Genomic DNA, 27,328 nt, shown 5'->3' with positions numbered 1-27,328 from the left:
AGCTGTGACATAAAACATCTTGCGGCGGCGGTGGCAAGGGCTATCCGCCATTCATTCCCCCTGGGAGCGTGTGAAAACGCCTCGCTTGGCAGTTCCGACGAGCGGTTTAACATAACACGCTTTACAAAGGTGGGGTAAATCAAGGTACCCTAAGCCTCTGAGAACGCATTACGACAAGCATCAGCAACCTGGGCGCTCCGTGTTGCCTCTACAACAACAGCTCTCCCAAAACGCCTCTCAGGGAGGAGTCGTTAACGTAAAAAAAAACGGTCTTAGCCGTAACATTAATGCTGTACAGTACAGTACTAAAAGCAGATGAGAGGAATTGGATGTTCTTCTGTATTTTAGGCCTTCTTCATTTACTCCCTGCTGTTTCGACTTGTGAGAGATCACGCTGAATTTACTTGAAATGGTTCTTATTACCATTCATTTGAATATTGGCTGTTACTGTTCTGCAGCTGTTCAAGCAGTAAGCTGCTTGGCACGCCGAGTTCATTAGTCTGCAAGCAAACAGTGGCGTTTTCTAAGACCTTCGCGGGATCTGCTGATCTGTAGTCTTTCCTGAAGGTCCTCAGTTGCTCTCAGTTACAGAACATTACTTTCAAAATGCATATAATATTAATCACAAAATCAGCCTAGATATTACCAGAGATATTCCTATTCTGTGAATTATTGAAATAGCCTGGCGTTTACGCAAACATGTGTTCATAGACCACTCAAACCAAAGATGTCCTACAGCAGAGTGGTATATTAGTTACGTTAGGGTTAGGGTCAGCAGAGGGGTATATTATTGTTATTATTATTCTAATACACCACTCTGTCTGGAGACACTGTTCTTTAGGTGGTTCTCGTCTAAAGGCAATTTGCTATGGTTTGCACAGCACACAAATGACATTCAGAATAATAAGGAATAAGACAGAAATTTGCCAGGATTTCCAGGATGTAGAAGCTACTGTATAAACAACAATGACAGCAAAAGAAATCCATCTTCTGAATGTAAAAAGAAAAAGATAATGAACGTCAAGATACACAGAGGTATGATTAAGAATGAGAGAGTGATAAAAGCTGCATTAAAACCATTTGAAGCCAGTGAAGGAGATGGACCATCCAAAATAGCTCTGACGCTACTTCTGATCGATAAGCAGATGTTCAGTAACCTACATACTGTATCAAATATGGATGCAGCTCCATGTTGGTTTTCTGGCCTGGTTTAGTATTGGTCATGTGAAGCAGGAAGTAATCCTCCATGGCTTTCCGGATGATTATGTGATTGACCGCAAAAGGGAGTCACACTGGCAGTGGAATTGAGGGATTTGGAAGAGGTGAGAAACCTCATAGCCCTGAACCATGCGTCACATCAGGCTGGAAGTTCTCATTGCCCGAACTGCACCCCCCCTGCCACCCACCTCTCCACCCACCCCCCTTCCCCACACACCTCTCCGCATCCATCCACGTTCTCTCCACTCGCCGACTATCTGCTCTCCTCTACACTGCTTTCCTCCTCTCCTGTTCCATTGCTTTATTTCAATGTTTTTCTGGCTGCTCCTCTCTTCCATGTCTACCCCTCTATTCTGCACTCTTCCATCTTTTCCTATCCTCCCCTTGTCTGTCCCCTGTCCTATCTGCTCTCCCTTCCTCTCTTCCCTCCCCTGTCCTGTCTTGTCTTCTCCACCCTCCCCTGTCCTCTCTTCTCCTCCCTTCCCTATCCTGTCTCCTCTCCTCTCAATTCTCTCCTCCCTCCCCTCCCCTATCTTCTCCTCCCCTCTCCTCCCCTGTCCTCCCCTGTCCTCCCCTTTCCTCCCATCCCATGTCCTCTCCTCCCCTGTCCTCTCCTCCTCTCAATCCTCCCCTCCCCTGTCCTCTTCTCCCCTGCCCTCCCCATCCCTCCCCCAGTCCGCTCCTCTCAATCCTCCCCTACCCTGTCCACCCCATCCCTCCCCAGTCCTCTCTTCTCCCCTGCCCATCTCAGGCCTGCTGTCAGTCACTGGAGGGTAAATAAAGGGGAGGTTATGAGGGCCATCCCGCCTAGACCCCATCCATCACCCGCCCACTTAATACCCACTGCTGTCACTGAGGCCACTGCTCTTTGTGTGTGTGTGTGTGTGTGTGTGTGTGTGTGTGTGTGTGTGTGTGTGTGTGTGTGTGTGTGTGTGCGTGCGTGTGTATGTGTGTCATGTCTTTCACTAGGGAGGAGTAAATTAGCTAGTGTGGATGTGTTAGCTGTCCCCTGGGCGGCTAGACCAGCCGTGACTGACAATGAGTGGATAATATCGTTGTCATTCCCCCCATTTGTTCATGGGTATTTTTCAATACGCAATCTGAGTCAGATATGAACCATAGAAGACTCAGAGTAGCAGGTGCAGCGCAGGCAGTGCAGTACAGCATCTGTCTTGTCTGACATCACATTCGTATAGTACAAATAATGACTGTTGAGCTCCACACGTACCTTTTCAAACACACACCCACCCGCCCAGCCAGACAGCCAACAACAGAAGCAATGAAAAACACAGCACATTAATAATCTGTATCAATCAGTAACGATTTAAGTGTGGGTTTATCAGAGGGGATTTGAAGGCATTCCCTCTGTAAATTATCAACAGAGAAGGAGCTTAATGCTGGCTTCTTTTCTCCATCTGTCTTCCCCCTCTCCGTGGCTCAGTCAATTTGTTTGGGTTGGTTGTGTGTGTGTGTGTGTGTGTGTGTGCATACTTGGGTGTGTGTGTGTTGATTTGTTTGGGCTGCCTTTGAAGTTGTGACTACTGTGCGTCCTAGATCAGCCAATAACACGTCATCTGATACAGGCAACACACCACGCTAGGATTGATTGGCACAAACAAAATCATTACAGAGAAAAAGCACTCTGAGAGACATGCCGAGATGGGCATGGCAGGCAGCTTTAGCATTTGAAACTCATTTTATCCACCAGGACCCCTGCAATATACAGAAGCTGCCATACAGGTAGAATTAAAGGTAGACTATGGAAATGCAGTGCATGAACTAATACATGTAAGTTCACCGTGGCAAAGGAATACTGGGTATACACCCGGGCCACACCGGATATACACTTGAGATGTACTCTATATCTGATGGTCACAAATTGGAAAACGAAATGTGCTAAATCGTGTTTATTTATTTACCATATGACACAGCCTAGCGCCTGGGCCACACCGGATACCTCTACCTCACTAGCGCGTGTTAACAGCTGAGAGCAGCCACACATGACGCACACGCGCCGCTGAGGTAGAGGTATCCGGTGTGGCCCGGGTGTAAGATGTTTAAATCCTAGTCAAAAGGTCAACAGAAAAGCCACCACAGCAATCCTTCCGAGACCATGCCTGAATCTGTTCAGACAGTTGGAACCCCATGGCACGTCCTCGGCAGGCCGAGTCTCCGCACCTCCGGGGGAGAGCCTCATCTGACCCAGTCAGAAACACCCAAGGTTCCATCGTTCCGCCTTCAACCATATATATAACATATTATGTGAATCTTGAATGCACACCCCCTTAACAGACCTCACCTGTGTGCCAGAAACAAGCAAGGCAAAGTGCTATTGGATATCCATTTTCCCCCAATCAACTACCAGTCACAAATCAGCCCCTGCCCCTGTGGTATCCTCTCTGTTCCTTTAATTGGGTTTCGATCAGCAAACTGTCACTCCAAGAAGCGATTTCTACCTGCCAGACACGCACAAAGTACCTGCCAGCATCCTCCATTGATTATGAGGGGCTTAACGGGAGTATTAAGTAGAAAGCCTTTAAGGGGATTTTTCAGGACACTGGGTTTTTGGAAGGTAGCTCCAAAACCTGTAATTGGTAACAGGGTCGTTGTTTCAGAGTGGTATAGCGTTGTCTGAAAAATGTCTTATTTGTTCATCAATCCAGTTGTGGCAAGAAAATGGGTGCTAACAGCACAATGGTCATTTTAAATAACAATGGGTACTAAACAAGACTATGGGGGAAGAAAATGGAATCTTAAGGGAGTTAATTAGGGCTATTATAGTGTGAACTGTAAAGAAGAAATGACGCCATTTAATGCCTCTACAACAGGACACTTTTACATTTTTGGCATTTAGCAGACGTCTTATTCCAAAGCGACTTACAACAAATACATTGACAAGGAAATTAATCATCTAGCCACCAGTCATAGCAGGAAAAAGCAATCTATGTTCAGGCCAGGGGCAGTCGTAGTGCTAGAAGAATTAAGTTTCTTTTTTTTTCTTTTTCCCCCTTTTTTTTTAACTTATCATCAGTTATTTTGTCAGCAGCTGAGATGCTTTCAGACTAGATCTAATACTTGTTCTAGCTCAAAACAAGAGCTATCTAGCAAACTTGTTATCATGTAAACAAAGGAATACGTTATTTGAACATTATGTTCACTGTGACAAAAGCTGGCCCTCTAACCCCCCCTCCCACACACACACACACACACACACACACACACACACACACACACACACAAACACCCCCCCCGCTGTGCTCTGGCACATCACACCATCAGAAACCTCCAACAGTGAGATGACCAGCAAGCAGCAAGCCCCGCCACGCCTCAAACGTACCCCGCATATCGCTCCAGCGGTTCAGAAGAATATACTTTTTAAGAAGAGAGATGGGGGGGGACGGGGGGGGGGGGGGGGACGACGACAAGTGGAGGAGAGAGAAGAGGAGAGAGAATTCTGAAATAGAAACCCTCACTTGAATGCAGCCTAGTGTCTTCTCTCTGCTCCACAGGTCCATCCACCCACCTCTGGGCAACACACTGATGACCACCACATCCACCACTCCACCAGCCTCTGCAGGTCCAGATGGGTCCTGTTTAACCACACACTGTAACCTCTGTAAGCTATTAGTCTGTGGGGCGCTTAGGTGGCGTAGTGGATTAAGCGCTGACCATGTACCGCAGGGCTCCCGGTTCGATTCCAGCCACAGACATATCCTGCATGTCATCCCTTCTCTCTCTCTCACCCATCCTTCCTGTCATAATCTCTACTATATCTGTCATTAAAAAGAAAAATATGAGTGGGACTGTCCCACTCAGAAAAAAAATACTTTTAGTCTGTAACACCCTAAACTGTAACTGGAACAACAAATCCAAACCCTAGATTAAAAACAACTGGTTCATTGACCTCCTCATTAGTTGTTGTCATACTGCCTCTTGTGTCCTTCCTAAAGTCATGTAGTAGTGACTACCCTGGCGCCTGTGTCTGGTCTGGGCCTGATCAGGAGTGCTCCTCCCTGGCTTGGCCACCAGTCTTCCCCTCCCTGCCCCCTGGCTCAGGATCTATCTCCTCCTAAACCACTTGCGAGCGGAAGTACACGTTAATCTGCACAGCAATGACAAATGACTTTGATCTTTGACCTTTGACCTGAAGAGCACCTCAATAGATGACATACTGTAATAAAAAAGGATGCAGGACTTCATACTCCTCTTTGATAAATGCTAAAGCTCATTGGAGAAGCTCAGAAAGGGCACATTATATTCCAAAGGTCAACTATTGTGACATAAGCTACAACATGGGATTACTTTAGCATTGTGACCTTACACAGAGCTTACATTGTCTTATTGCTCTTGGTTAAACGAACGTTGCCAGTTCAAGTAGGCTTTCGGGCAATTTTGCTGTACAAAAGTGGTTTTGGCGTTTTTTGTTTACTAATTATTTTTGCTAATGTTGGCTAATACCTTCCCCTGTCAACTTCCCCTTAGCCTAACCACTTTTCTTTTTTTTACCCTTTAGTAGTCCTTCATGGAAATGTGCAGATTATACTCAGTAACATGCAGATGAGCTCATTATGGTGGACTTAAAATCCTTTTTAGTCTCTAAAAAAAATCAGTGGATTTAATTATGTTTTAATCAGCAAGAAAACATAAGAGTGGTAACAGTTAAACAAAGGCAGCAGGTCGTCATTAAAAACTCCCTCAGATCACCTCCCATCCTGGTTACCAATGAGGTGTGCTTTGTCTGTTCAATAGAATATTTATCCTTTTCCTTTTCTTTCAGTTTACCTTAATTTTCCATTGGGTTTAACAGTCTTGCTCCTTTATTAGGCACTTTCAAATCCTCTGTAGCAAAGTGTCCTCTGTACAGAACTGGGGCAGCTAAATCAGTGACGATTCTACCTTTGCACAGAAGGATCATGAATAGCATATTAGATGTACCAGCTGCCTTGTGGTTAGTGGGGCGGGCGGCCTGTGAGGATTGGAGAGCTGACATTGTATCTGAGATAAAGCACTCGAACGACGGGGTCTCTTCAGCACCCCGCTCTGTCTCTGACAGTTAACTCAGCTGTTATACTGTGTGACACGCACATTCATACATGCACGCTCGCACACATGCACGCGCGCACGCACACACACACACACACACACACACACACACACATACATACATACATGATTCTTCTCATACATACATACATACATACATACATACATACATACATACATACATACATACACACCTGAAGGCTTCATTAAATATTCCAGCCCAGAAAATAAATATATGTAATCTTGGAAAATAATTGGGCTGACATTTATATACTTACGTATACAGAAATGTACAGAAATGTAAGAGGCGGAAAGAACCATATGCACCTGTCAATCAATCACCAAGAAAACAACGTCAATAGTGCGAGAAGGACAAATAAAATCTCATAAGGATAAAAAAAAAAAAACGCCCATGGCAACGCAGTCTGTCACATTGGTAAAAATGCCCAATGTTGCACTTCAGATTCAAAAACACAATAGTGTTCAATCATAGAGAAAGAAAAACATGATTCTTAGCAGTATTACAAGAGTCTTACCTGGTACAAAGCTCCCCTGCACAACCTCCTTGTACGCCCACCATCCCTCGTGAATTTTTGGTTGATTTGGCTGAGCTGTGAGGGGGAAAAACAGAGAGCAAGGATGTCAATCACATGCATTTTAATGTGAGACAAATGAGACGTCGCACTCCAACGTTCACACGTGTTGATTTAAATATTCGTGTTTTCATCCTCATTGTTTCCAACTCCCTCTCTAACCTTCTCAGCGAGAGACCTTCTCAAACACAACACCTCTGAAGACAACAGAGAACAAACAAACATGGAATTGAAAAATCCTCACCCCCTCCCATAACACACACACACACACACACACACACGCACACATACACACACATAAACAGTCCCCCCCCCCCCCCCCGGTATGTCTCCTCGGGTATTAGTATGGAAATGCATTCTGTCGTGTTGTACGTGAACTGTACAAAAAAGCGAGGATTAGAGGAGAGTGGTACAGTGTAATCGAGGTGACTAGGTAAAGATCACTCTACAAAAGGAAGGTGGCGACCCAGAATTACCAGGCGAGGCTTCTGGATATTGCTTTTTACATCTCAACTTTTTTTTGGTTGGTTCGCTCGGAGCCACTGCAAAGTGAGGTTTAATAGAAGGGCTTGGAGGTTGCCTTGCCTTGCCTGGTTTAATAGGAGAGGAGGTGGTGCGACTCCCCCTCCAAAGACCGGTCCGGTGCTGACGCACAAGAGTGGTTCAATTTCAGAGATGGACGAGGGGGTGGTGGGGGGGGTGGACACGGAAGTAAAAAACTGCTATTTTCTCCTAAGGCAATCCACTGGACAATCAACGTTCTCGACTCAAGTCCGGAGGCCCGGATTTCTTGGTGGAAAAAGATGGACAGCTCCCTGCTCCAAAAATGTATGTTTTCAATCCTGTTGGTTGACTTGTTCCTCAAAATGACTAATAGCTTTTCCCTTTCAAGGCGAGATGAACTTGAAATAAACACCACCCGTGATTCAAGTGTGACCAAATCACTGCACATTGCAATACGCTATTGGGCATTGTGAGAGTTAGTGTTTCCCCTGCCCTATACTTAGGCAGGGCAATTGGTTTGAATACCCATTTTGAGACAGAGGTGGTGGTATGTTCTTGCTGGAAATTGCATTCACAGGCAACCAACCTGGTGACACTTTATTTGAATAGTCACCTACAGATTGAAATTGCAGGTTGCTGATAGCTTAGCTTACTGTAACTGTCAGGTCACTGAGTCTACCTGAGAAGATAAAATGGCGACCGCCTGAACTGCTAAAGAAGACAACCTTCTTCACCTAATACACTATATTAAAATGTTGAATGCATTTGGTAGAACGAAAAAATATCCAGCTCCGCAACCAATACAGGTACCTTGTCAGGTGAAACCCCCAGAGGACAAAACACAGTGAAGGGAAAAGAAGAACCAATAACATCATTTAATATACAGTATGTGTGTGTGTGTGTGTGTGAGTGTGTGTGTCTAGGGATCCTATTATAGGTAATATTAGGAAGGCGCATTGGAGGAAATCAGCAGAGATGAGCCTCTTACACGCTGCATGAGATGCGAGATGCTGTACTGCACAAACCTACATTTCTGTATCTCTCTCTGAGCCGGGAGCGAGCATGTTGCCTCCACCACCGTTGGCTTTTGTACAGACAAACGATGCCTGAGAGCAATCTGTTACAACAAATGGGATCCCTCATTAAAATATGATTGCAATGTATCTGTTAAGCTCCATTTTGTCATGGGTACAGCAGTGCAATGGTTTTCCATGTAAATTATTCAGCACGGTGAGGCTGAGCCAGAGAATTGGAAACATTGTGGAATGTCTGGCTGTCGTTGGCTGTCATGTCGGTCACGAATGTGTTCTGGTGTTGCAGAGGAAGTCGCAGCAGTTCGCCTACAGATGAGACAGCATCACCTCTTGCATTGCCTCAGGAGGGGGAGAGGGAGAGAGAGAGAGAGAGAGAGAGAGAGAGAGAGAGAGAGAGAGAGAGAGAGAGAGAGAGAGAGAGAGAGAAAGAGAGAGGGAGAGAGAGAAGAAGGAGCACAGAGTAGGACAGCAAAAAAAGTTGTCCCGTTTCCCACACAGCTTGGCCGTGGCCCTGAAACACACTTACTGGCATCAGCAAAAAGGAAATGCCTCCGATCTATAAAGGAAAATGCAGACAGGACTCTGAGGAGGGAAGGAGCAAGGAAGGAGGGAGGGAGGGAGGGAGGGAGGGAGGGAGGGAGGGAGGGAGGGAGGGAGGGTGGGAGGGAGGGAGGGAGGGAGGGAGGGAAGGAGCAAGAGATAAAAGAGAGTGTGGTGATAGATTGCTGTTCATTTCACCTGCCCTAAGCTGAACTCCAAAAGACAGTAATTATCATACAGGTAAAATAAAGTGAGTCACAGAAGCAATTTATCATTGGTTAGCTGCATATGAATGAGTCAGTATTTACATCAAGCTACATCTACTATCAAATTAATCAACCAAGCAGGGTCACAGGAAATGACTACGCAACCCTTTTATCAAAAAACGAAACTTGCCACCATGGTACAGCAGACCCTGCGGATAGGGTCCTATTCACTATGCAGGGCGAGGTCCTCAGATGGTTACAGCTTAAGGTATTCAATGTCTACAGAGCATGGGTCAACTGCTCCATACGGATCAACAAGAGATCACTCAGGTCAGATCTCCCTGAAACATGTTAAACCTGTGACAACTAAAGTCTGGAGTCCAGGGGCCGTATAACAAAAACTTCCTATCTTAAGTCCTAAATTTCGTTGTTTGGTACCTGTACTATAGCAATGACAATAAAGACCATTCATTCATTCATTCAAGTTAAGATAGGATATGCAATTTAGGACGTTTCTGTAATACGGCCCCAGACCTCCTGCAGTCTGTGAAGGCCTAATGCAGATCGTATTTACCACGTGATGGATTGAACTACTCAAACTAGCACCAATGTTGTGGTTATGACCTGAGCGTCCCCGTGCAAAACCCCCCCATAAAAACAAAGAGGCTCAGTAAATAAACACTTCATTTTCATATGCAGTAATTGTCAAATTCCGCCATTAATATTCATCACGACACTGAAGCAATCCAGCAGTTTACCCATGCGGGGGGGAGGGGGGGGGGGGGGTGGGGGGAGTGAGAGAAAACTGAAAGAGTGTGTTCATAAATGAAACTTGACCTTGCAAACAGCTGTGCTTACTGACTTATGAGATAATTATCTCTCACCCTGCTACTGCTGGTGAGTCCCTGTAATGGCCCCAGCTGTGTATGAGAGTGTCTATGATCGCGCGTGTGTGTGTGTGTGTGTGTATGTGTATCAGGGAACCAGCCCCCGAGGACACTTTCAATCAAGCCAAAGCATCCCCAATTGGTTTCCCATCTAAAATGCAGTGTGCAATATGTTGTGTGTGGGAGCTCGCCCAAGACTCCTCAATCTTCCCCTGCTGGCTCTGGAGACAGACAGACAGACAGACAGACAGACAGACAGACAGACAGGCAGGCAAGCAGACAGACAGGCAAGCAGGCAGACAGACAGGCAGACAGACAGGCAGGCAGTTAGCTGGCCGCGCTACAGCACTGCAGATGACTGCTGCAACGGCTTTGCATCTGTTGATATGAGTTGTTTTGTCATCATTATAAATGGATGTGTACAGTCGATCTGTATTATAATAATAATAATAATAATAATAATTATTATTATTATTATTATTATTATTATTATCTATTTGGTGGATCTGTGCAGTTCAGACACTGAGGCTAGGAAGAGCCCTCTCTCTCTCTCTCTCTCTCTCTCTCTCTCTCTCTCTGTCTATATAAACTCCTCAAAAAAAGTTCGGAAACTTTATTTCGGTCGATTATTCCTCCCCTTTAATAATACCAATTGGTGTTGAGATTTTTGAGGACATTTCCTCAATTAGACATTTACATAACTGTCTACCAGTCTCTGACATCGACTGGGAGAAAAAAAATTTCACCTCCATGCTCCATGCATTGGTAATTCCAGAACTTTCCATTTCTTTCTTTTGAGCCATTCCTTGGTGGTTTACTGGAATGTTTTGGTTCATTGTCATGTTGCATGGTCCACATCCACTTCAGCTTACATTTTTTGGTCTTGCATTTTCCTCAAGCACCCTCTGATACAATAAAGAATTCATAGTGGATTCTATGACCGTGAGCTGGCCAGGCCCTGCTGCAGCAAAGCAGCCCCAAACCATGATATTTTCACCCCCATGCTGCAGAGTTGGTATGAGGTTCTTGTGCTCAAATGCTGTCTTTGGTTTGCACAAAACATGTCTTCTGTTACTGTGCCCAAATAATTCAACTTTGGATTCATCTGTCCAAAGCACATTGTTCCAGAAGTCCTGGTGTTTGTGTTCTCTGGCAAACTTTAGTCTTGGCCTGGTTTTGTTTTTTACAGCAAGGATTTCCTCCTATGAAAATTAAACATGTGCAGTCTCTTTCTGATGGTAGATGCATGTACTTAGACATCAACTGTGGCAAGAGCTACCTGTAGGTCCTGTGATGACATTTTAGATGTGTTGGAGACTTCTTTAAGCATCTTATGGTCTGCTCTTGGGCTGAACTTGCCATGTTGGCAGTTGTTTTAAATGTTCTCCAATTTTCCAGACAGTGGAATGGCTGATTTCTAATTGTTTGGAGATATTTTTAAATCCCTTCCCAGACTCATATGCATCTACAACCTTCTTTTTGAAGGCCTCAGAGAGCTCTTTTGATCTTGTCATGAAGACACCACTGGCCTCAACAATCAAGAGCCAACCAAACTGAATGTCAGAGGCTCCTCCAAAATCTTCTCTAACGATGTTCTAATCATCTGATTAGAATCACTTGATTCTAATTGTTGGCATTTAAATAGTAATAAATGTCCTAACTTTTTCCTCACAAGAAAATTGCACTTCTATTAATTACATTTTCAATATTTGTATAGTATATAAACTCCTCAAAAAAAGTTCGGAAACATTATTTCGGTCGATTATTCCTCCCCTTTAATAATACCAATTGGTATTATAAAACAACTTAAGGATCATGCATTCGTTGAATGAGCAACACAGCTAAACGTGTGGGTAGTGGCCCAAAACAATCTGCCAAAATCCCCTGCAATTCCTCTGTTGGTGTGTGTGTGTATATATATATATATATATATATATAATATACACATTATCATTATTGTTTGTTATTAGATTATTATAGATGTATTATGCCATAATTTATTATGCCATAAATAAATATCAATTATACATACATATACACATACATAAACAGTAGAATGACATTTATGGTAGCACAGTTTGTAAGAAGTAATGATGTTACATAATCTGAATGAGTCCTGCTTTGAGATGAATTTAAGGTATTTAATATACAGTGCCAAAGATTAGGGTTGGGAAACTCTCCTATTCAAGAGTAGCAATGAGCTATGTTGTGTGTGTGTGTGTGTGTGTGTGTGTGTGTGTGTGTGTGTGTGTGTGTGTGTGTGTGTGTGTGTGTGCGTGTGTGTGTGTGTGTGTGTGCGTAAGAAGTAATGATGTTACATAAATATCTGGGTGAGTCCTACTTTGAGATAAATAAATAATGATATTTAATATCCAATACCAAAGATTAGGGTTGGGAAACTCCCCTATTCAAGAGCAACAGTGAGCTATGTTGTGTGTGTGTCTGTGTGTGTTTGTGTGTGCGTGTGTGTGAGTGTCAATGTGCACCGTAATTAAGGCCTCAGATTTGTTGTCGCCTGGGATTGAAGTTTGAGCCTTCCTTGGTCCGTCCCACAGTATCATGTACTACAATACAGTATTATGTAATTGCAGTGATATGCTAGTAATACATTTTCAGTAATACACTTTTCAAGGCCAGTGCACACCATGTTGTGTCAATAGGCTGCAAATGGTGCATTTGTATTACAACGCAGGCATGATCACAAATTATCTCGGTTGAATGGTGACTGCTAAACAAACAAACAAACTGCAGTGTGTCTTTCCGGAAACTGGATACTGGCTGAATGCTGGATATCCATGCCTCTCTCTCTCGCACATCCGCCCACATACTGTATAGAGTAGAACACACACACATACACACGCAAGCGCACATGCACATGCACACACACAGGCGTGCACACACACACACACACACACACACTACTGTATATCCCTGTTACTGATACACATCTGGACAGGATTATCAGATTAGCGGCTAGAGATTTTGCTTTCCTGACAGGGTCTGTATATGATGGTGGATTGGGACACCAGGATGGTGTTGTGTGCATCTCCTACAAACAGGGTATTGATTGATTTCTTCTTTTTTTCACATATTCGAAAAGGAGTGGGAAGAAATACAACTTATTCAATCCCACCCCTTCTCCATAAATTATAAAGATGCTTCCTGTTCAATAATATCCTTCCTGTTAATACAATCTCATTACAAATACCGCGTACCCAAAATACAAATATCGTATTTACATACTAAATTACATTAAAAAAAGAAAAAAAAGAATATATTTTTAGGAACCCAAATGATAAACACCTTGTGATTATCTTTTTGGGAGAATAGATAGTGAATATATTGAACTTTTGTAGTTATTGCCCCACACCTCCACACAGTAATTTAGATATGGTAAAACTAGTGAACAGTAGAGAATGTGGAGTGATTTCTGATCCAGAACTTGCTTTGCTTTATTTATTACTTAAATGCTTTTTGATAGTTTAGTTTGTACTTGCTTAATGTGTGATTTCCATCTGATTCAGTCATCTATAATTAGCCTACTCCAAGAAATGTATTTTCGTTAACTCTTTCAATTTCCACTCCATATATTTGTAGTTGTACATGTGTATTCATTTTGCAATTACCATCATTATTTTTGTCTTACTCAAGTTTAATGATAATTTCATGTTTGAACAACACAGCTTGTTTTGTGAGCCTGCTAACAATGTAAAGTAATGTTATAGTTAACTAGGTAGCAGTGGAGATTACTCACCCAATCCATTGCGTTGCAGTATTTTGGCTTGACTAGCGAGTTTGTGTTGTGATTCTCAACAACGTTGAAACGTAGTTCCGTGTTTCAACAGAAAAGTCTGAACATATTGATTGGTTGCCGACGTGCGGACCAAATGATCAGACTGTGTCACATATTTGTATCATCTGCAAATAATACTATCTTCAGTAGCTTTGATACTTTGCATATGTCATTGATATACAGAATGAACAGTTTTGGGCCCAACACTGACCCCTGGGGGACGCCACAAGTAATGTCCAAACATGTTGAGCAGAAGTTACTCATCTTCACAAACTGTTGTCTCTTACTTAAATAACTTTTAACCCAATGTAATACTAGTCCCCTGATACCATATCTTTCCAGTTTATTGATTAATATGTCATGGTTGATTGTGTCAAAAGCTTTTTTTAGATCAATGAATACCCTGACTGCATGTTGTTTGTGATCGATAGCATTTGTGATTTCCTCAATTGATTCTATTATTGCCAATGATGTTGATTTTTTTTATCTGAATCCATAGTGACTGTCTGTAAGTAATGTGTGCTTTTCTAAAAATGTGTCCAGTCTGTTGTTGAAGAGTTCTTCTAATATTTTTTGGAGAATTGTGGAAGTAAAGAGGCAGGTCTGTAGTTTGTGAAGTGGTGTTTGCTGCCTGTTTTATACCGAGGTATGACTTTAGGTATGTTTTATACAGAGGTATGACTTTAGGTATGTTTTATACAGAGGTATGACTTTAGCTATTTCCATTTGATCTGGAAATAAACCGGTTTGTATAATAAAGTTTCAGATGTATGTTAAGAAATTTAGAAATTCCCTCAATAACGTTTTTCACTACTGTCATATCAATGTCATTAAAGTCAGTAGACTTTCTGTTCTTGCATATATTTTTTTTTACAATATCCAATATTTCTTTCTCATCCACTGCTGTGAGAAACATTGAGTTGGGATTTCTCTCTACTAATTCATCTAGATTGTCTCCAGCTGTCCCGAGATCAGGGATTGTTCCTACTAGGTCAGGTCCAACATTTACAAAGAATTGGTTAAAGCTTTCTTGCTTGTCCTTTTTTTGCATTTCTCGTCTGCCTCTTTAGTTCTCTGCCTGAAATCTCTGTAAAGTTATATATATTTTTTTTACATGCATTTTGTAATCCCTTGGTAATCCATGGACAATTTGTATATTTTAGTTTCCTACTATATTGTTTTATTGGGCAATTGTTATCATATAATGACCTAAATGTTCTTATGAAGGTATTTTATGCACTGTAAATGTATTTTTCCCTGTATATTAGGCCTATATCCCAATATCATGCTTTCTTCACACTTGCCTGCAATGTGAAGCCCTGGTGAGGCCTGAGCAGGTTTAGAATTTCAGCCATGCTCTGGTCACCATGGGTCACACACACTCATGCATGCACGCACGCACGCACAAACAAACACACAGCATCACAAACACTATGATAACATCCTCCGTGGTATCTAGTCTATCTCAGTCACAGACATGTTCAACAACAACACGTTTTACAACAAGGAAGGGATACAACTAATAAACATGTTAACACACTATTCACCTTATACAACAACTACTACTACTACTACTACTACTACTACTACTACTACTACTACTACTACTACTACTACTACTGCTACTACTACTACTACAAGTGTCTATGACTACTGTTAATGTTAAATCCGTCGCCTGAGCAGGTTTAGAATTTCAGCCATGCTGTGGTCACCATGGGTCACACACACTCATGCATGCATGCACGCACGCACAAACAAACACACACACACACGTACACACACACACGCGTGCGCACACACACCCACACACACACACGCACACACAAAAACTCTCTTTTGACTCCCTCTGGTAAATTACAGCTGGTGTGGAGGTCGTCTCATTCTGACAGGCTGATAGATCCCTGAGCAGCAGATGTGATGAGCTGGGGTTGCTTGGGCTTAGAGAGGGTGGTCACCATGGGTCACACACACACACACACACACACACACACACACACACACACACACACCCAGCACGGCCATGTGGTCCAGACAGGCGGGAAGGGACAGCAGTGAGGACACACTGTGAGCACTGGAGGCTGTGGGTTTGCAACAAGAGACACATGGCTTGGTGAAAAAGAATGATTGGGAACATCCTTTGTGACATCCAGATTGTTCAGTGCCATATGGCTGGCTGGTGGAGACACTGAGGTCTACATGTGTTCTTGTGTTGTGTTAAATGGGTTTCTTCACCTTCTGTTCTTAGAATTTTAAAGAGCTCTTTTTTCTTCTTCTCTTTGTTGAGAAGGTAGACCCGGCCTCAGGAGAAAGGCTACAGTATATTCTCACCCTTTTCTTTTCTTACTAGAGTAGACATCATCCATGTGAAGAAAACTGTTTCAGCTAAGTGTTTGCATGCCAGGAAAACAGTGTGATAAGTAAGCATAATGTGAGCCATTATCCCATGAACTCACTCAAAATCTGTGATTTCAGCTTCAGGGATCCAGAAGATTAAGTAATTCATTACTGCTTTCATAAACCTTAAATAATGTCCATTAAGGTACAGAACTGAATGAATAATGAATAAAACCCTCTTAATTAATCAAAAATATTCAATTCACTACTTAAGAAGGTATTCTGCCTACTCTGCCGTGAGCAAGAGAGAAGGCGGGGGGGGGGGGGGGGGGGGGATTGGGGGGGGGCTCCCGCAGTTATCCAGTGAGTCTCCAACATGGAAGGGAATGCAATACCTCAGCTTCTCATAATGTAAATACTTTTCTCTCTCACTGAGATTGGAAACGGTATTCAGCTTGAATTAATTACTTTTTCATACAGCATTGCAGTGAATGGATTAGAATTACACCAAATTCTCCTTTGCTGACTCAGACTGTGAGGTAATATATAGTATTATAATACAATAGTATTCTAATAACGCTAAGCGAAAAGAAGTATGGAAATTACATCTGTCCATTTCAGATGCAGAGACTGTCATGTTATTGGGAATGTCAGCTAGGCTAAGAGAGGAGCCTTGAGCCATAGCTAATGAGTTACTGAGTGGTCAAATTGTCTCCTTTGAGACCCTTGCAATTACGTGATGACACATGGTCAATCATTGTCTATTAGTTTCCAATCTAAAGTCTTCAGAGTTCAGCCAAGCCAATGATCCCTTTAACATTCTTTTTTAATGATCCCTTTAACATGCCTTATTCCAGTCTGTTAAACAATGAATCCTTCCTTACTTAAGAATCTGGACTTGCCCTGCAATACTACATGCATGTCCATTCATATCAATGAATTACGTATAAGTCAAGTGAAGCCATCAGACAAGTGAAGCCTACTGAAGTGTTGTGCTTCCCAGTGATTTGTGAATGAAGGGCACACATGAAAATCACAAATAAAAGCCAATAGAACTAAGTCCTAAGAATGATGAAGAGATGGGAAAGGAGGACGCCATTATTTATCTGACACTGTACAGAATTCTACCTACAATGGCCAAATTCTACCTACAATTCAGCAAAGTGCAAAGAGACTGTAAAAGTGCAAGTTGTTTTGTTTGGGCTTAAAAAAGGAGCTCAACATTTGTGGCCACAATTACCTAAATGTAACTCTCTGACACGGTTGAAGGTTGGTTGGAGGTGATTTGGAAACAAATGTTGAACACATCTTTTTGAGCCTCCCATCACTCCCATTGTTTTTTTATGTTAGCATTGGCTACAGTTAGCTGAAGTTAGTAGCGGCTTTTTAAACAACTCTGAAGTTTCTCCTGCCCATAGACTACTTTGAATGTAAGGAAACATCTGACTATAACAGGAACATCACGCTGGGAGGTACCCCGGTGGCCTCCGTGGAGGCATGCCGCTTTCTAGGCATGACCATCTCCCGGGACCTAAAGTGGGAGCAGAACACCGAGGCCCTCACAAAGAAGGCCCAGAAGAGGATGTTCTTCCTCCGGCAGCTGAGGAAACTCAGGCTGCCGAGGTCCATGATGGTCCAGTTCTACACGGCCATCATAGAGTCCATCCTCACCCACTCCATCATCACCTGGTTCCCTGCTGCAACGACCAAGGACAAGGCCAAGTTGCAGCGGGTGCTACGTTCAGCAGAGAGGGTGATCGGCTGTCCCTTGCCCTCCCTCAACTCCCTGCATGACACCAGGGCTCTGAGGAGGGCAAGGAAGATCATGGCAGACCCCTTCCACCCCGGCCACGGCCTCCTCACCCTGCTTCCCTCTGGAAGAAGGTTGCGGCTGCCTAAGGCACTGAAGGCCCGCCACAGGCTCAGCTTCTACCCCTCAGCCGCCAGGCTGATAAATGACTCTGGCTTCCCCCTCCCCCCCGCCCCAAGTCTGCCCAGGACTGAACTGGACTCACTGTAAAAACTCTGCACTGCACTTTACTTTATACCGCACTATCCAATGCACTGTTGTCTGTCCTGTGTTGTTGTTGTTGTGTTGTCCTGTTTTTTGACATGTGAAAAAAGTATAAACGCACTTGCTGTGGTGACGAAGCAAATTCCTATATGTGTAATGCATAGTGGCAATAAACGTTATCTCAATCTCAATCTCAATCTCAACAATCCTGAACCAAGCCTTTAAGGTTGGCATCAGGGTAGGCCTACGTTTGCTTTGCACAGATATAGGTTTTCAATCATGTAACGTTGGTTTCAGGATCAATATTCAGTTAATTCAACAAACATGGGACAGTAATGGATTTTTGCATTCAACGCTGCAGTTCATTTATAAATCCATGATCAGCAAAACCCCCCGTACCTCCGCTCACTACTGAACATTTCCACCAGCAAACGCAATAGGCTAGGTGCACGATCTCCACTACTTCCTGAAAGGCACCTGGCATGAACATATCCTGTCTCACTCTATTGGTTTAATTGATTAATCAGCTGTGCGGTAAACTGTTGGAACACACAGTGCACAGCTGATTAATCAATTAAACCAATAGAGTGAGACAGGATATGTTCATGCCAGGTGCCTTTCAGGAAGTAGTGGAGATCGTGCACCTAGCCTATCTACGCTCCAGCAAACTCATCCCTATGGTCATCCCCATGGTCATCCCCAAAGTCCGCACCTCCTTTGGCCGTCACTCTTTCCAGTTTGCTGCCCCTACTGACTGGAATGAGTTTCAAAAGACACTAAAACTCCACATCTTAATTTCGTTATACCTTCTTTTACCCGCTTTTGAAATAACCTCCCCCTGGTCCATAGTACTTGGATCCCTTCTGTTTCATATACTGTATATTGTGATGTTATATATGTTAGGATGTTTTTTTAAAAATTGACTGTTGTTGTTTGAAGTACTTATATTCTATACTGTGTTGTACAGACTTGACCAAGTCGTTATTGTAAATGAGAATTGGTTCTCAATCGACCTATCTGGTTAAATAAATGTTAAATAAAAGATACAAAATAAAGTGTTGGGATCGGTTTGGGCCAAATGCTACGTTGACCTACCGGTATGTTAGTTTAATTATGTAGATTATACTTGTCAAAGCTTTACACGATAAGGCATAATATCACATGAGCAACACGCTTACTAGAGACAATGTGGATTCAGTGTGTCCAATATAGCACTACAACCATTGACTTAATTCCCACGGGTATCAAACTTCTGTGGCCATGGGAAAAGCGGTCTATTTTAATTCGGTTAATCATTTGCATATTTTGGCAGGTAGGCCTACAGTACATGTGCCCGGTCTCATCAGCCAGTTGCTTATGAATCCTACTCACTCGCCTTATCACGACACTAACTAAACAATGTAATAACTCCAATGCGTGGATCCAAAAAGGTTCAGTTTGCTCAGCAAACGATGATGTCCACACATCCTTCCTGGAGATGCAATCCGCTTGTTAAGTCGTGACGTGTTTCCGGGTCCAACGTTGGCTGAGGCGCTGTCTTCGAAATGCCGAAATAATAATAATAATAAATTATATTTATATAGCGCTTTTCTGAGGCTCAAATACCCTGACAATATGGAGAAAACGGGAAAGTGCTGTGTCCCTTGTTGTATGAATAGATCCGAGTCTAAAAAACGATTAAACTGTCATTCTACCGCTGTAGTTCACAGGTACTCTGGTGCGGAGAATTTCTGGTTTGGACTCGGAAATGGCTAAACGTCACTTTTGACGTCAGACTTAACAAGCGGATTGCTGGAGACACATGGGAGGAGCCTAGTGACGGGGATGTTCATGACTAGGCCTGTTTCAAACTCGAGGGCAAGAGATAAAGAAAGTCAGTTGTGCGTAATGCATCCGCTCACACAGAGGGTGATGCATACGCTCACACAGAGGGTGATGCGCCAGGGAGGGGATGGGAGGTTTTGCGCGCAGTCAAGTTGTAATGTGCCCATCCCTTGTCGTCAGCGGCCGATTCTCAGGTAGCCTATAATATCACGCACCTCTCTTAGTAGCTACCTGGTTTTAATAATAAGACATTCCTGCAGTTGGTTTAAGAATTTCCCTAGATCCAGCAGAGAGCCCAACTTATACCTACAGTAACATTTAGGAGATGATAACAATGTTTTCTAAAAAACATAAATGATATCTAATGTCTTAAATGATGACTAATTGTTCATATGGATGCAGTTATTCCCATTGCAAGGTACCGATGGATCCGTTCTGTTTAGAGTCGAGGAGGAGACGCACAATGGCACAATCATTACGCATCATTGTGAACAGCCCTTATTGTTGATGCGCACAAAATGGTCCTATTCGCACACCCGCACACTGGAACCTGGAGTCGGCACCATAAAGACGAATCAACACGTCTGTCTCGTCTCCTTATCAGCGCACATTCACCCCAATTAACATTGTTAACTGTAATAGCGGGGGAACACCCATTGCATATTGCGCCAGTGCCCAATTAGCCCACCCTGTACCCACCCTCAGTTCAATGTTTTAATGCCCAATTCTTGCCCGTGTTGTCTCAACCCATACACAAGCTTTGACAAAAAAATGCACAGAATTAACGATAATCATCGAACTTTTAATTATTAATGAAAATTCACCGACTTTTTGGTAGATTTTTGGCAGAATGTTTTTTGGCAGAATGTGCGCACACAGTTACACACACAATGAATGCACCAGTTATAGATCAATAACATACTACAATACGTCAATACATACGTGTATCATTCTTATATCCTCTCAATAGTATGAAGATTCGTTCTGTTAACAACTCTTTCAAATTACTATCAGCTGTCAAATACAGATCCGATCATTATGTATGCTGAAACAATTAACACAAACTGTATACCCATATGCGGGGAAACATAGCCTACATATGCCAAACAACATGTGCCAGACATTACGCCCTAATAATGTAATTTTTAGTAGCCTACTTTTCACTGTGGAGCTCAATTTCTTTTAAACATTGTGCAACTTTATACACCAGTTCGTACTCGTCTGTCTCTTTTCTGTCCCACTTGGGACTGACTATAGCCTATATGTAAAAGAATGCTGCTGACCATAACTTACCTGAAATACAGACGATGAAATTGGCCTGAAGAATGATAAATATCTCCCAAATTATATCCATTCTCTGTTTTCATTCCAGGTACATTACGCTCAGAAAAAAAAACGGGGCTATATCAGTTGCAGATGTCGAGTCTTCCCAGTCTATATCCAGCTGCACACCTTCCACGAGGTCTTTTCCACAGAAGACACATATCAGGTATATCTCGAATACATGACGCCACACTTTGCCACAAAGCTACAATTCCAGAGAGAACGAACAGACGGACAGGTAGGCTATGTATCCTTGGCAAAAGTCAGTCGGTATTCACGGTAGTATTCCAGTTTGCCCCAGGACCCTCCATAAATAAATGTACTCCTCTCCCGCCGGTCGCACTTGAGGAGACGGGTCTCAGTCACTCCACGTTAAACACACCATGGTCCTCTTGATCCAGTCCCCTAGAAAGAGTTAGAAAGAGAGATAGTGTCCAAGTATGAGTCCTATTAGAAACGATATATGGAAGAAAGCAGATATACAACTCTGTCTGGGGTTTACATTGACGGAATGGGGCATAGTGGACGGGACTGTGCGTTCGTCTGCAAGGGGGCGCGCTCCGCTCATATTCACTGTTCAGTGAGAGGGTTAGGATACGTGCCACGCGCGCTCTCGTGTTCACACCAACATAGAGACTACGCAACTCGTGACGTTATAATTATAAGGTTCTATCTCCATTTTTGTCAAAATTGAGTTTTTTTTACATAATCTGGTCCATTGGGTGTTTATTAATGCCTGTGTGGTGTTGTTTTTAAAATGTTGACATTTTTGAGTTAGTAATTCATAAAATACAAAGGTTCCATCTCACAAAACATAATGGAATGTAAAAACTTTTACGCTCAATATCTCTGAACTGCCCTAAACGGAGATAGAACCTGATTGGTCACGAACGAAAACCGCACACTATCTATACAACTTCAACATATGGCTACCGTCATAATCTGAAATTCCGAGGTTGTATAACTTCTCTAATAGGTCGTCTTCACCAGTGCGAGAACAGTAGCCTATCGAACAATCAGTGCCTAGAGGCACGACATCCACATATCTGAACCGTTATCGGTCTTTGACCGCTCAACGGTCGAGTCCTCCACTCGCAAAATGCAGTGTTATTCAACTGTGGACAATGGATCATTGAGATAACTGACGTATGATTTCCGAATACGATGATTATAACTGCGTTCAAAAGTGGGTAATATAGTCGGTGTCGTGCTTATTTTAGCCCGAGTTGGAGACTTGCGTGGGCAGTGTGGCACACCGGCACCCAAAGACTACGCTAAGAGCTGAGAGAGAGAGAGAGAGAGAGAGAGAGAGAGAGAGAGAGAGAGAGAGAGAGAGAGAGAGAGAGAGAGAGAGAGAGAGAGAGAGAGAGAGAGAGAGAGAGAGAGAGAGAGAGAGAGAGAGAGAGAGAGAGAGAGAGAGAGAGAGAGAGAGAGAGAGAGAGAGAGAGAGAGAGAGAGAGAGAGAGAGAGAGAGAGAGAGAGAGAGAGAGAGAGAATTTGGCTACACTTTTATTTACAATTAAACAAGTGTATTTTTGTAAACAGGTCTTTTTACATTAGACCTGAATGTTGAAACACCTACATTTGTAGCTTGTATATATATAGGCGAGACCGGGGACAATTTAAACACACTGCTTTATGAAACTACATGCACAGTTAGATTTACTTCTTGCATGAACAAATTCAGTATCTCAACAGCTGTAGGTTTTATTGGGAAAAGTCGTTTTGGAAGGGTAAGTGTAACCTTTGGAAAAAGTTGGAAAACATTTTTTTCTGCTTAAGATGTACTGTCTATGAATAAAGGTGCTATTTGCCCAGCATACTGTGACAATTGTCCCCGCTCATTGGGCAAAAGTTCATCAGAATGTTTATTAAAATCAATACTGTGATCCAAGTGTCCTCTTTAGAGACCTACACACTAGATGTAGTTTTCTGATATAAAAACAAATTACTGGTCTAGATTGAGTGGTCTTTGATTAATATAGTTAATTGCAAAAATGTGTTACAATTGCCCCCAATAATGTATGTTGTTACCTGCATCTAGGCAATATATTATTATTATTCATAATATCCGGGTAACAAATAAATAATTGAATTTAGTGTAATGGCCAATACGGTAGCTATGTTGTGAACAAACTATCATCATTTATTCCCACAAAAGTATGCTCTTTCTTTGATTTAGGCAGTAGGTCTCCCTTTAGATGAAAACATCAAATACCATGAAATCATATACCTGACAGCTGCCATCTCTCAGGTGTGTGTGTCCATCCCATATATGCATGCTTTTGATATTCATGAAGATGCATATTGCAATGAATTTACTGTTCAAGAACTTGTCCCGCTTCAAATGTGTTTGAAGAAACTGATGAAATGGAATGTAAAAAAAGTCAGCTTGGAAAATTAATATGAAATTCAGTTGAGAGAGAGAGAGAGAGAGAGAGAGAGAGAGAGAGAGAGAGCTTTCTCAAGGTTGAGTCTACTTTACAGAAAGAACAAAGCAAAAATAGAAAAGTGTGATTACACCTGTGGAACAAGAAAACCCTCAAGTCATCAGATGAATAGTGGAACCCCCTCTGATTACTTAATAATACATGCACAAGTGAGACTATGTTAAGACTGTTCTACTTTGCCTAGCCCTTATTACTCTGTTATCAGTCATAGTCCAGCAAGTGCACAACATAATGATATTATTGTTCTCAATGATACAATGTGGTGCGTCAGTGATGTCTACCATGGAGTACTTTTTACACTGGTAAGGTAAGGCCTGTTTCAGCTAGTATTGACCGTACATGCAATATTAACTGTACTAAGAAACTGCTCTATGCCATGTTTAACGATGTGAGTTGGAGACGTAGCTGTCTGTATACGGTCCCTACAGGTGCTGCTGTCTGAGCAGAATTGGACAAAGTGTTGTACATTACAAATGCATGAATTCAACACTGAACAAACCCCTGAATTGATTTCACCCAATTGATCAATAGAAGGGCTTGATACTTGACACTTGATATAGACAGTGAAAATCGCTAATGGGATTCAATGTAAACATGAATGAGAATACTGCATGTCCATTGATTCCAACTGGAACAATAGTACATGACCTGAATAAAGGTATGTTATTAGATATTAGATAGAATTCCTCTCTTAGCAACAACACCTTTCGAAAAGTTACAGACATAAAACATTTCTTTGGTAAAAGAGTCTGACAACAATTGTCAAAATGTGTAGACGGTCAGAAAAACATAAATAATAATGATTTAATGGAATAATTCTCCTCATTGAATGCCTTCAATCTCTGTGTTCTCTGATGCATTGAATAATAAAAACCAGACAGGAGGTAGAGGAAGAAGGATTATTTTGGCTCAAGTGCCACTTTTCCACATCAGAGTGGTACATCCCTGCAGATGGACCACAGCCTCTTGGATCGCCTGCATGGCTCTCTTTTCACTGTATACAGCAGGGGCGGCGCTAGGGGGTGACTACTGGGGCTCAAGCCCCGGATGTTTTCTGAAAAGCCCCGAATGTTTTACTTTAAAAAAAAAAAAAAAAAAAAAAAAAAAAAACGTGAGTAACGTGCAGTACCGGAGTCCAACAGAGAGGCAGCAGCTGCGCGACATTAGCCTGCATACTGCGTAGCCTGCCCTGCCCTGAAGAAGAAGTGATCTCAATCAGTGCCTGACTTGCACAATTGTAAGGATGGATATCCCAAAGTTGTTTTCAACAAAACAAGCGCCAAGAACTGTTGCAGCAGCCGTATCAGCAGCTGACAACAATGACTTCACCAGCAGTGATGACATAGATGATGTTTCAGGTTTGTGAATCTTATTAGAAAGGTGACTGACTCACTGACACTACTTTTCCGGTTTGCTAATGCTAGCTGGCTATCATAACATAACGTTATGTTATAATGAAAATGAAACATAGCAAGGTACTGTTACGGTACATGGTAAGAAATCAAACAAAGGATAATACTTATTCAAATAAAGTAATATTATACTTATAATACTTATTCAAATAAAGTGAATAACAGGCTGATAGTCTTTGATATCTGCACTCTGGTTGACTGAGTAACAAGTGAAAAAGAATGATGTAACGTTAATGTTACAGCTAGTAAACATGGAGTAACCACATTAAGTATGCCCTTATGGTAGTATGTATGTATACAGAACATGACTCAAATCTATCCTAAGATGTAACTCTAACTAACTAAGTTTGTTTAATGTCCCAGGGGGGATTTGATTTCACAGTACTATACACAGGCCAACAATACATGTAATATATCGTCATATAACACAGGACAAGACTCTAAATACAATATAAGTGGTGAGCACAGAGTCTGCCCTGATATACATACTGTAACATAACTAGCCTCAGCCCATCAATTATGTAATTCTATACAAATATAAATGATGGTGACTGACAGGGGGAGCTACGTGTGCTGACCTCCCTCTGTGCCCAGAACCACCACAATTAGTTTGCTTCATTAAAGGGTGTGAATGTATATGTGTTCTCCAGTGCCTTTTGTCCGCTTTAAGGTGGTGGTAAGTTGAAGGTTGAAGGCAAAAAAATTCGGCGCGCTCCGCGCGCACATTATATTCTCCCTCTGGGCTAAGCCCCGGATCTCCTACGATCCTAAATCCGCCCCTGGTATACAGCCCATGCTCTTAACAGACCTTGGAAAGGGTGTTGACTGTATACGGTTGGAAGCACAACACGCTATTGTGTTGGTAACTACAGTTTTCTTTAGTGGACTGGTCTTTTGTACAGTAAATGTTTTATGGGCACAACCACAGGAGCGTGCACGTTATTATGAATTTATTCCTCTTTGACATGTTAACTAATGCTTTCACTGAAATGTAATGTTTGAAGGTTTGAAATGGGTAAACTCTATACACTGACGAGCCAAAGCATTATGACCACCTGCCTAATATGCTGTTGCTATTATGTCTAATATGCTCGCGCATTGATGTGCCTTGGGCAGCCAAGACCCTGTAGGTACTCACCATTGCTGACCGGTAGCATAGCCTTGCCGTTTCAGAGATACTCTGACCCAGTTGTCTGGCCATAACAATTTGGTCCTTGTCGAAGTCACTCAGGTCTTCACTCCTGCCCATTTCTCCTGCATCCAACACATCAAGAACTGACTGTTCACTTGCTGCCTAATATATCCCACCCCTTGACAGGTGCTGTTGTCACAAGATAATCAATGTTATTCACCTCACCTGTTAGTGGTCATAAGGTTTTGGCTCTTTGTGTGGGTGGCTATATGTTGCTATATGCATGCTATCAGGTGACATCACAGCGTTACGGCACATGATCCAGTATATTGATCCCAGGATACATTGCAAGCACTGTACAATATGTAAGGAAACAAAGGACAGTAACCACTTCTGTGTTTAAGAAGAGTTGTCCATCAGTTCGTGTAGTGTTTACCTTTTTGATATATCTCCCAGTCTGAAGCAGTATACAACTCATTTACCTCTTCATGTCATCCCGACCTGTATGTTAGTTGGTTTGACAGTTTCTTGTCACACTTAACTCAATATCACTGGATGTGGTAGAATCCAGTTCCAAATGGTAGGCCAGATTAGCTTGTTTTCCAACAGAGTAAATCTTACAAGTAGGTATCCAATATAGTAAAATAGACTATAGTAGACTGTATTAATTCCCTGAGATGCATGTCATCTAGTTTGATCTATTGAGTTTGGTAACCCATGTGTGTCTGTGAGGTGCATGCTGAGATTTGAATGAGCATTGTAAACAGGTTGCTTCCAAACACTGCTCTGTCCACTGACCTGGATCGCTGTACCTGACACCATTTCCAGAAGTGGTAATGTGATTTCCTGAGCGGCCATTTGATCAGTGACTGAAGTGCCAGAGAGAGAGAGAGAGAGAGAGAGAGAGAGAGAGAGAGAGAGAGAGAGAGAGAGAGAGAGAGAGAGAGAGAGAGAGAGAGAGAGAGAGAGAGAGAGAGAGAGAGAGAGAGAGAGAGAGAGAGAGAGAGAGAGAGAGAGAGAG

At 42.5% G+C, this 27,328-nt stretch overlaps 1 protein-coding gene across 1 annotated transcript in view; it reads right to left on the bottom strand.

The window, feature by feature from the left end:
• The window catches only part of ca10a (carbonic anhydrase Xa), a gene marked incomplete at both ends in the record, with an annotated part of 129,603 nt that extends 108,259 nt beyond the window's left edge, over positions 1-21,344 (bottom strand). The window contains 2 exons of the mRNA XM_080541776.1: positions 6,798-6,872; positions 21,284-21,344. Of these exons, the coding sequence (XP_080397902.1) occupies positions 6,798-6,872; positions 21,284-21,344 (136 nt within the window). The remainder of the gene's footprint in view (positions 1-6,797; positions 6,873-21,283) is intronic.
• Positions 21,345-27,328: the final 5,984 nt, after the last annotated feature.

Source organism: Nansenia antarctica, assembly GCF_963989245.1.
Source record: "Nansenia antarctica genome assembly, chromosome: 11".
NCBI classification, from domain to species: domain Eukaryota; kingdom Metazoa; phylum Chordata; class Actinopteri; order Argentiniformes; family Microstomatidae; genus Nansenia; species Nansenia antarctica.
This window is presented reverse-complemented; position numbering and strand designations above follow the sequence as displayed.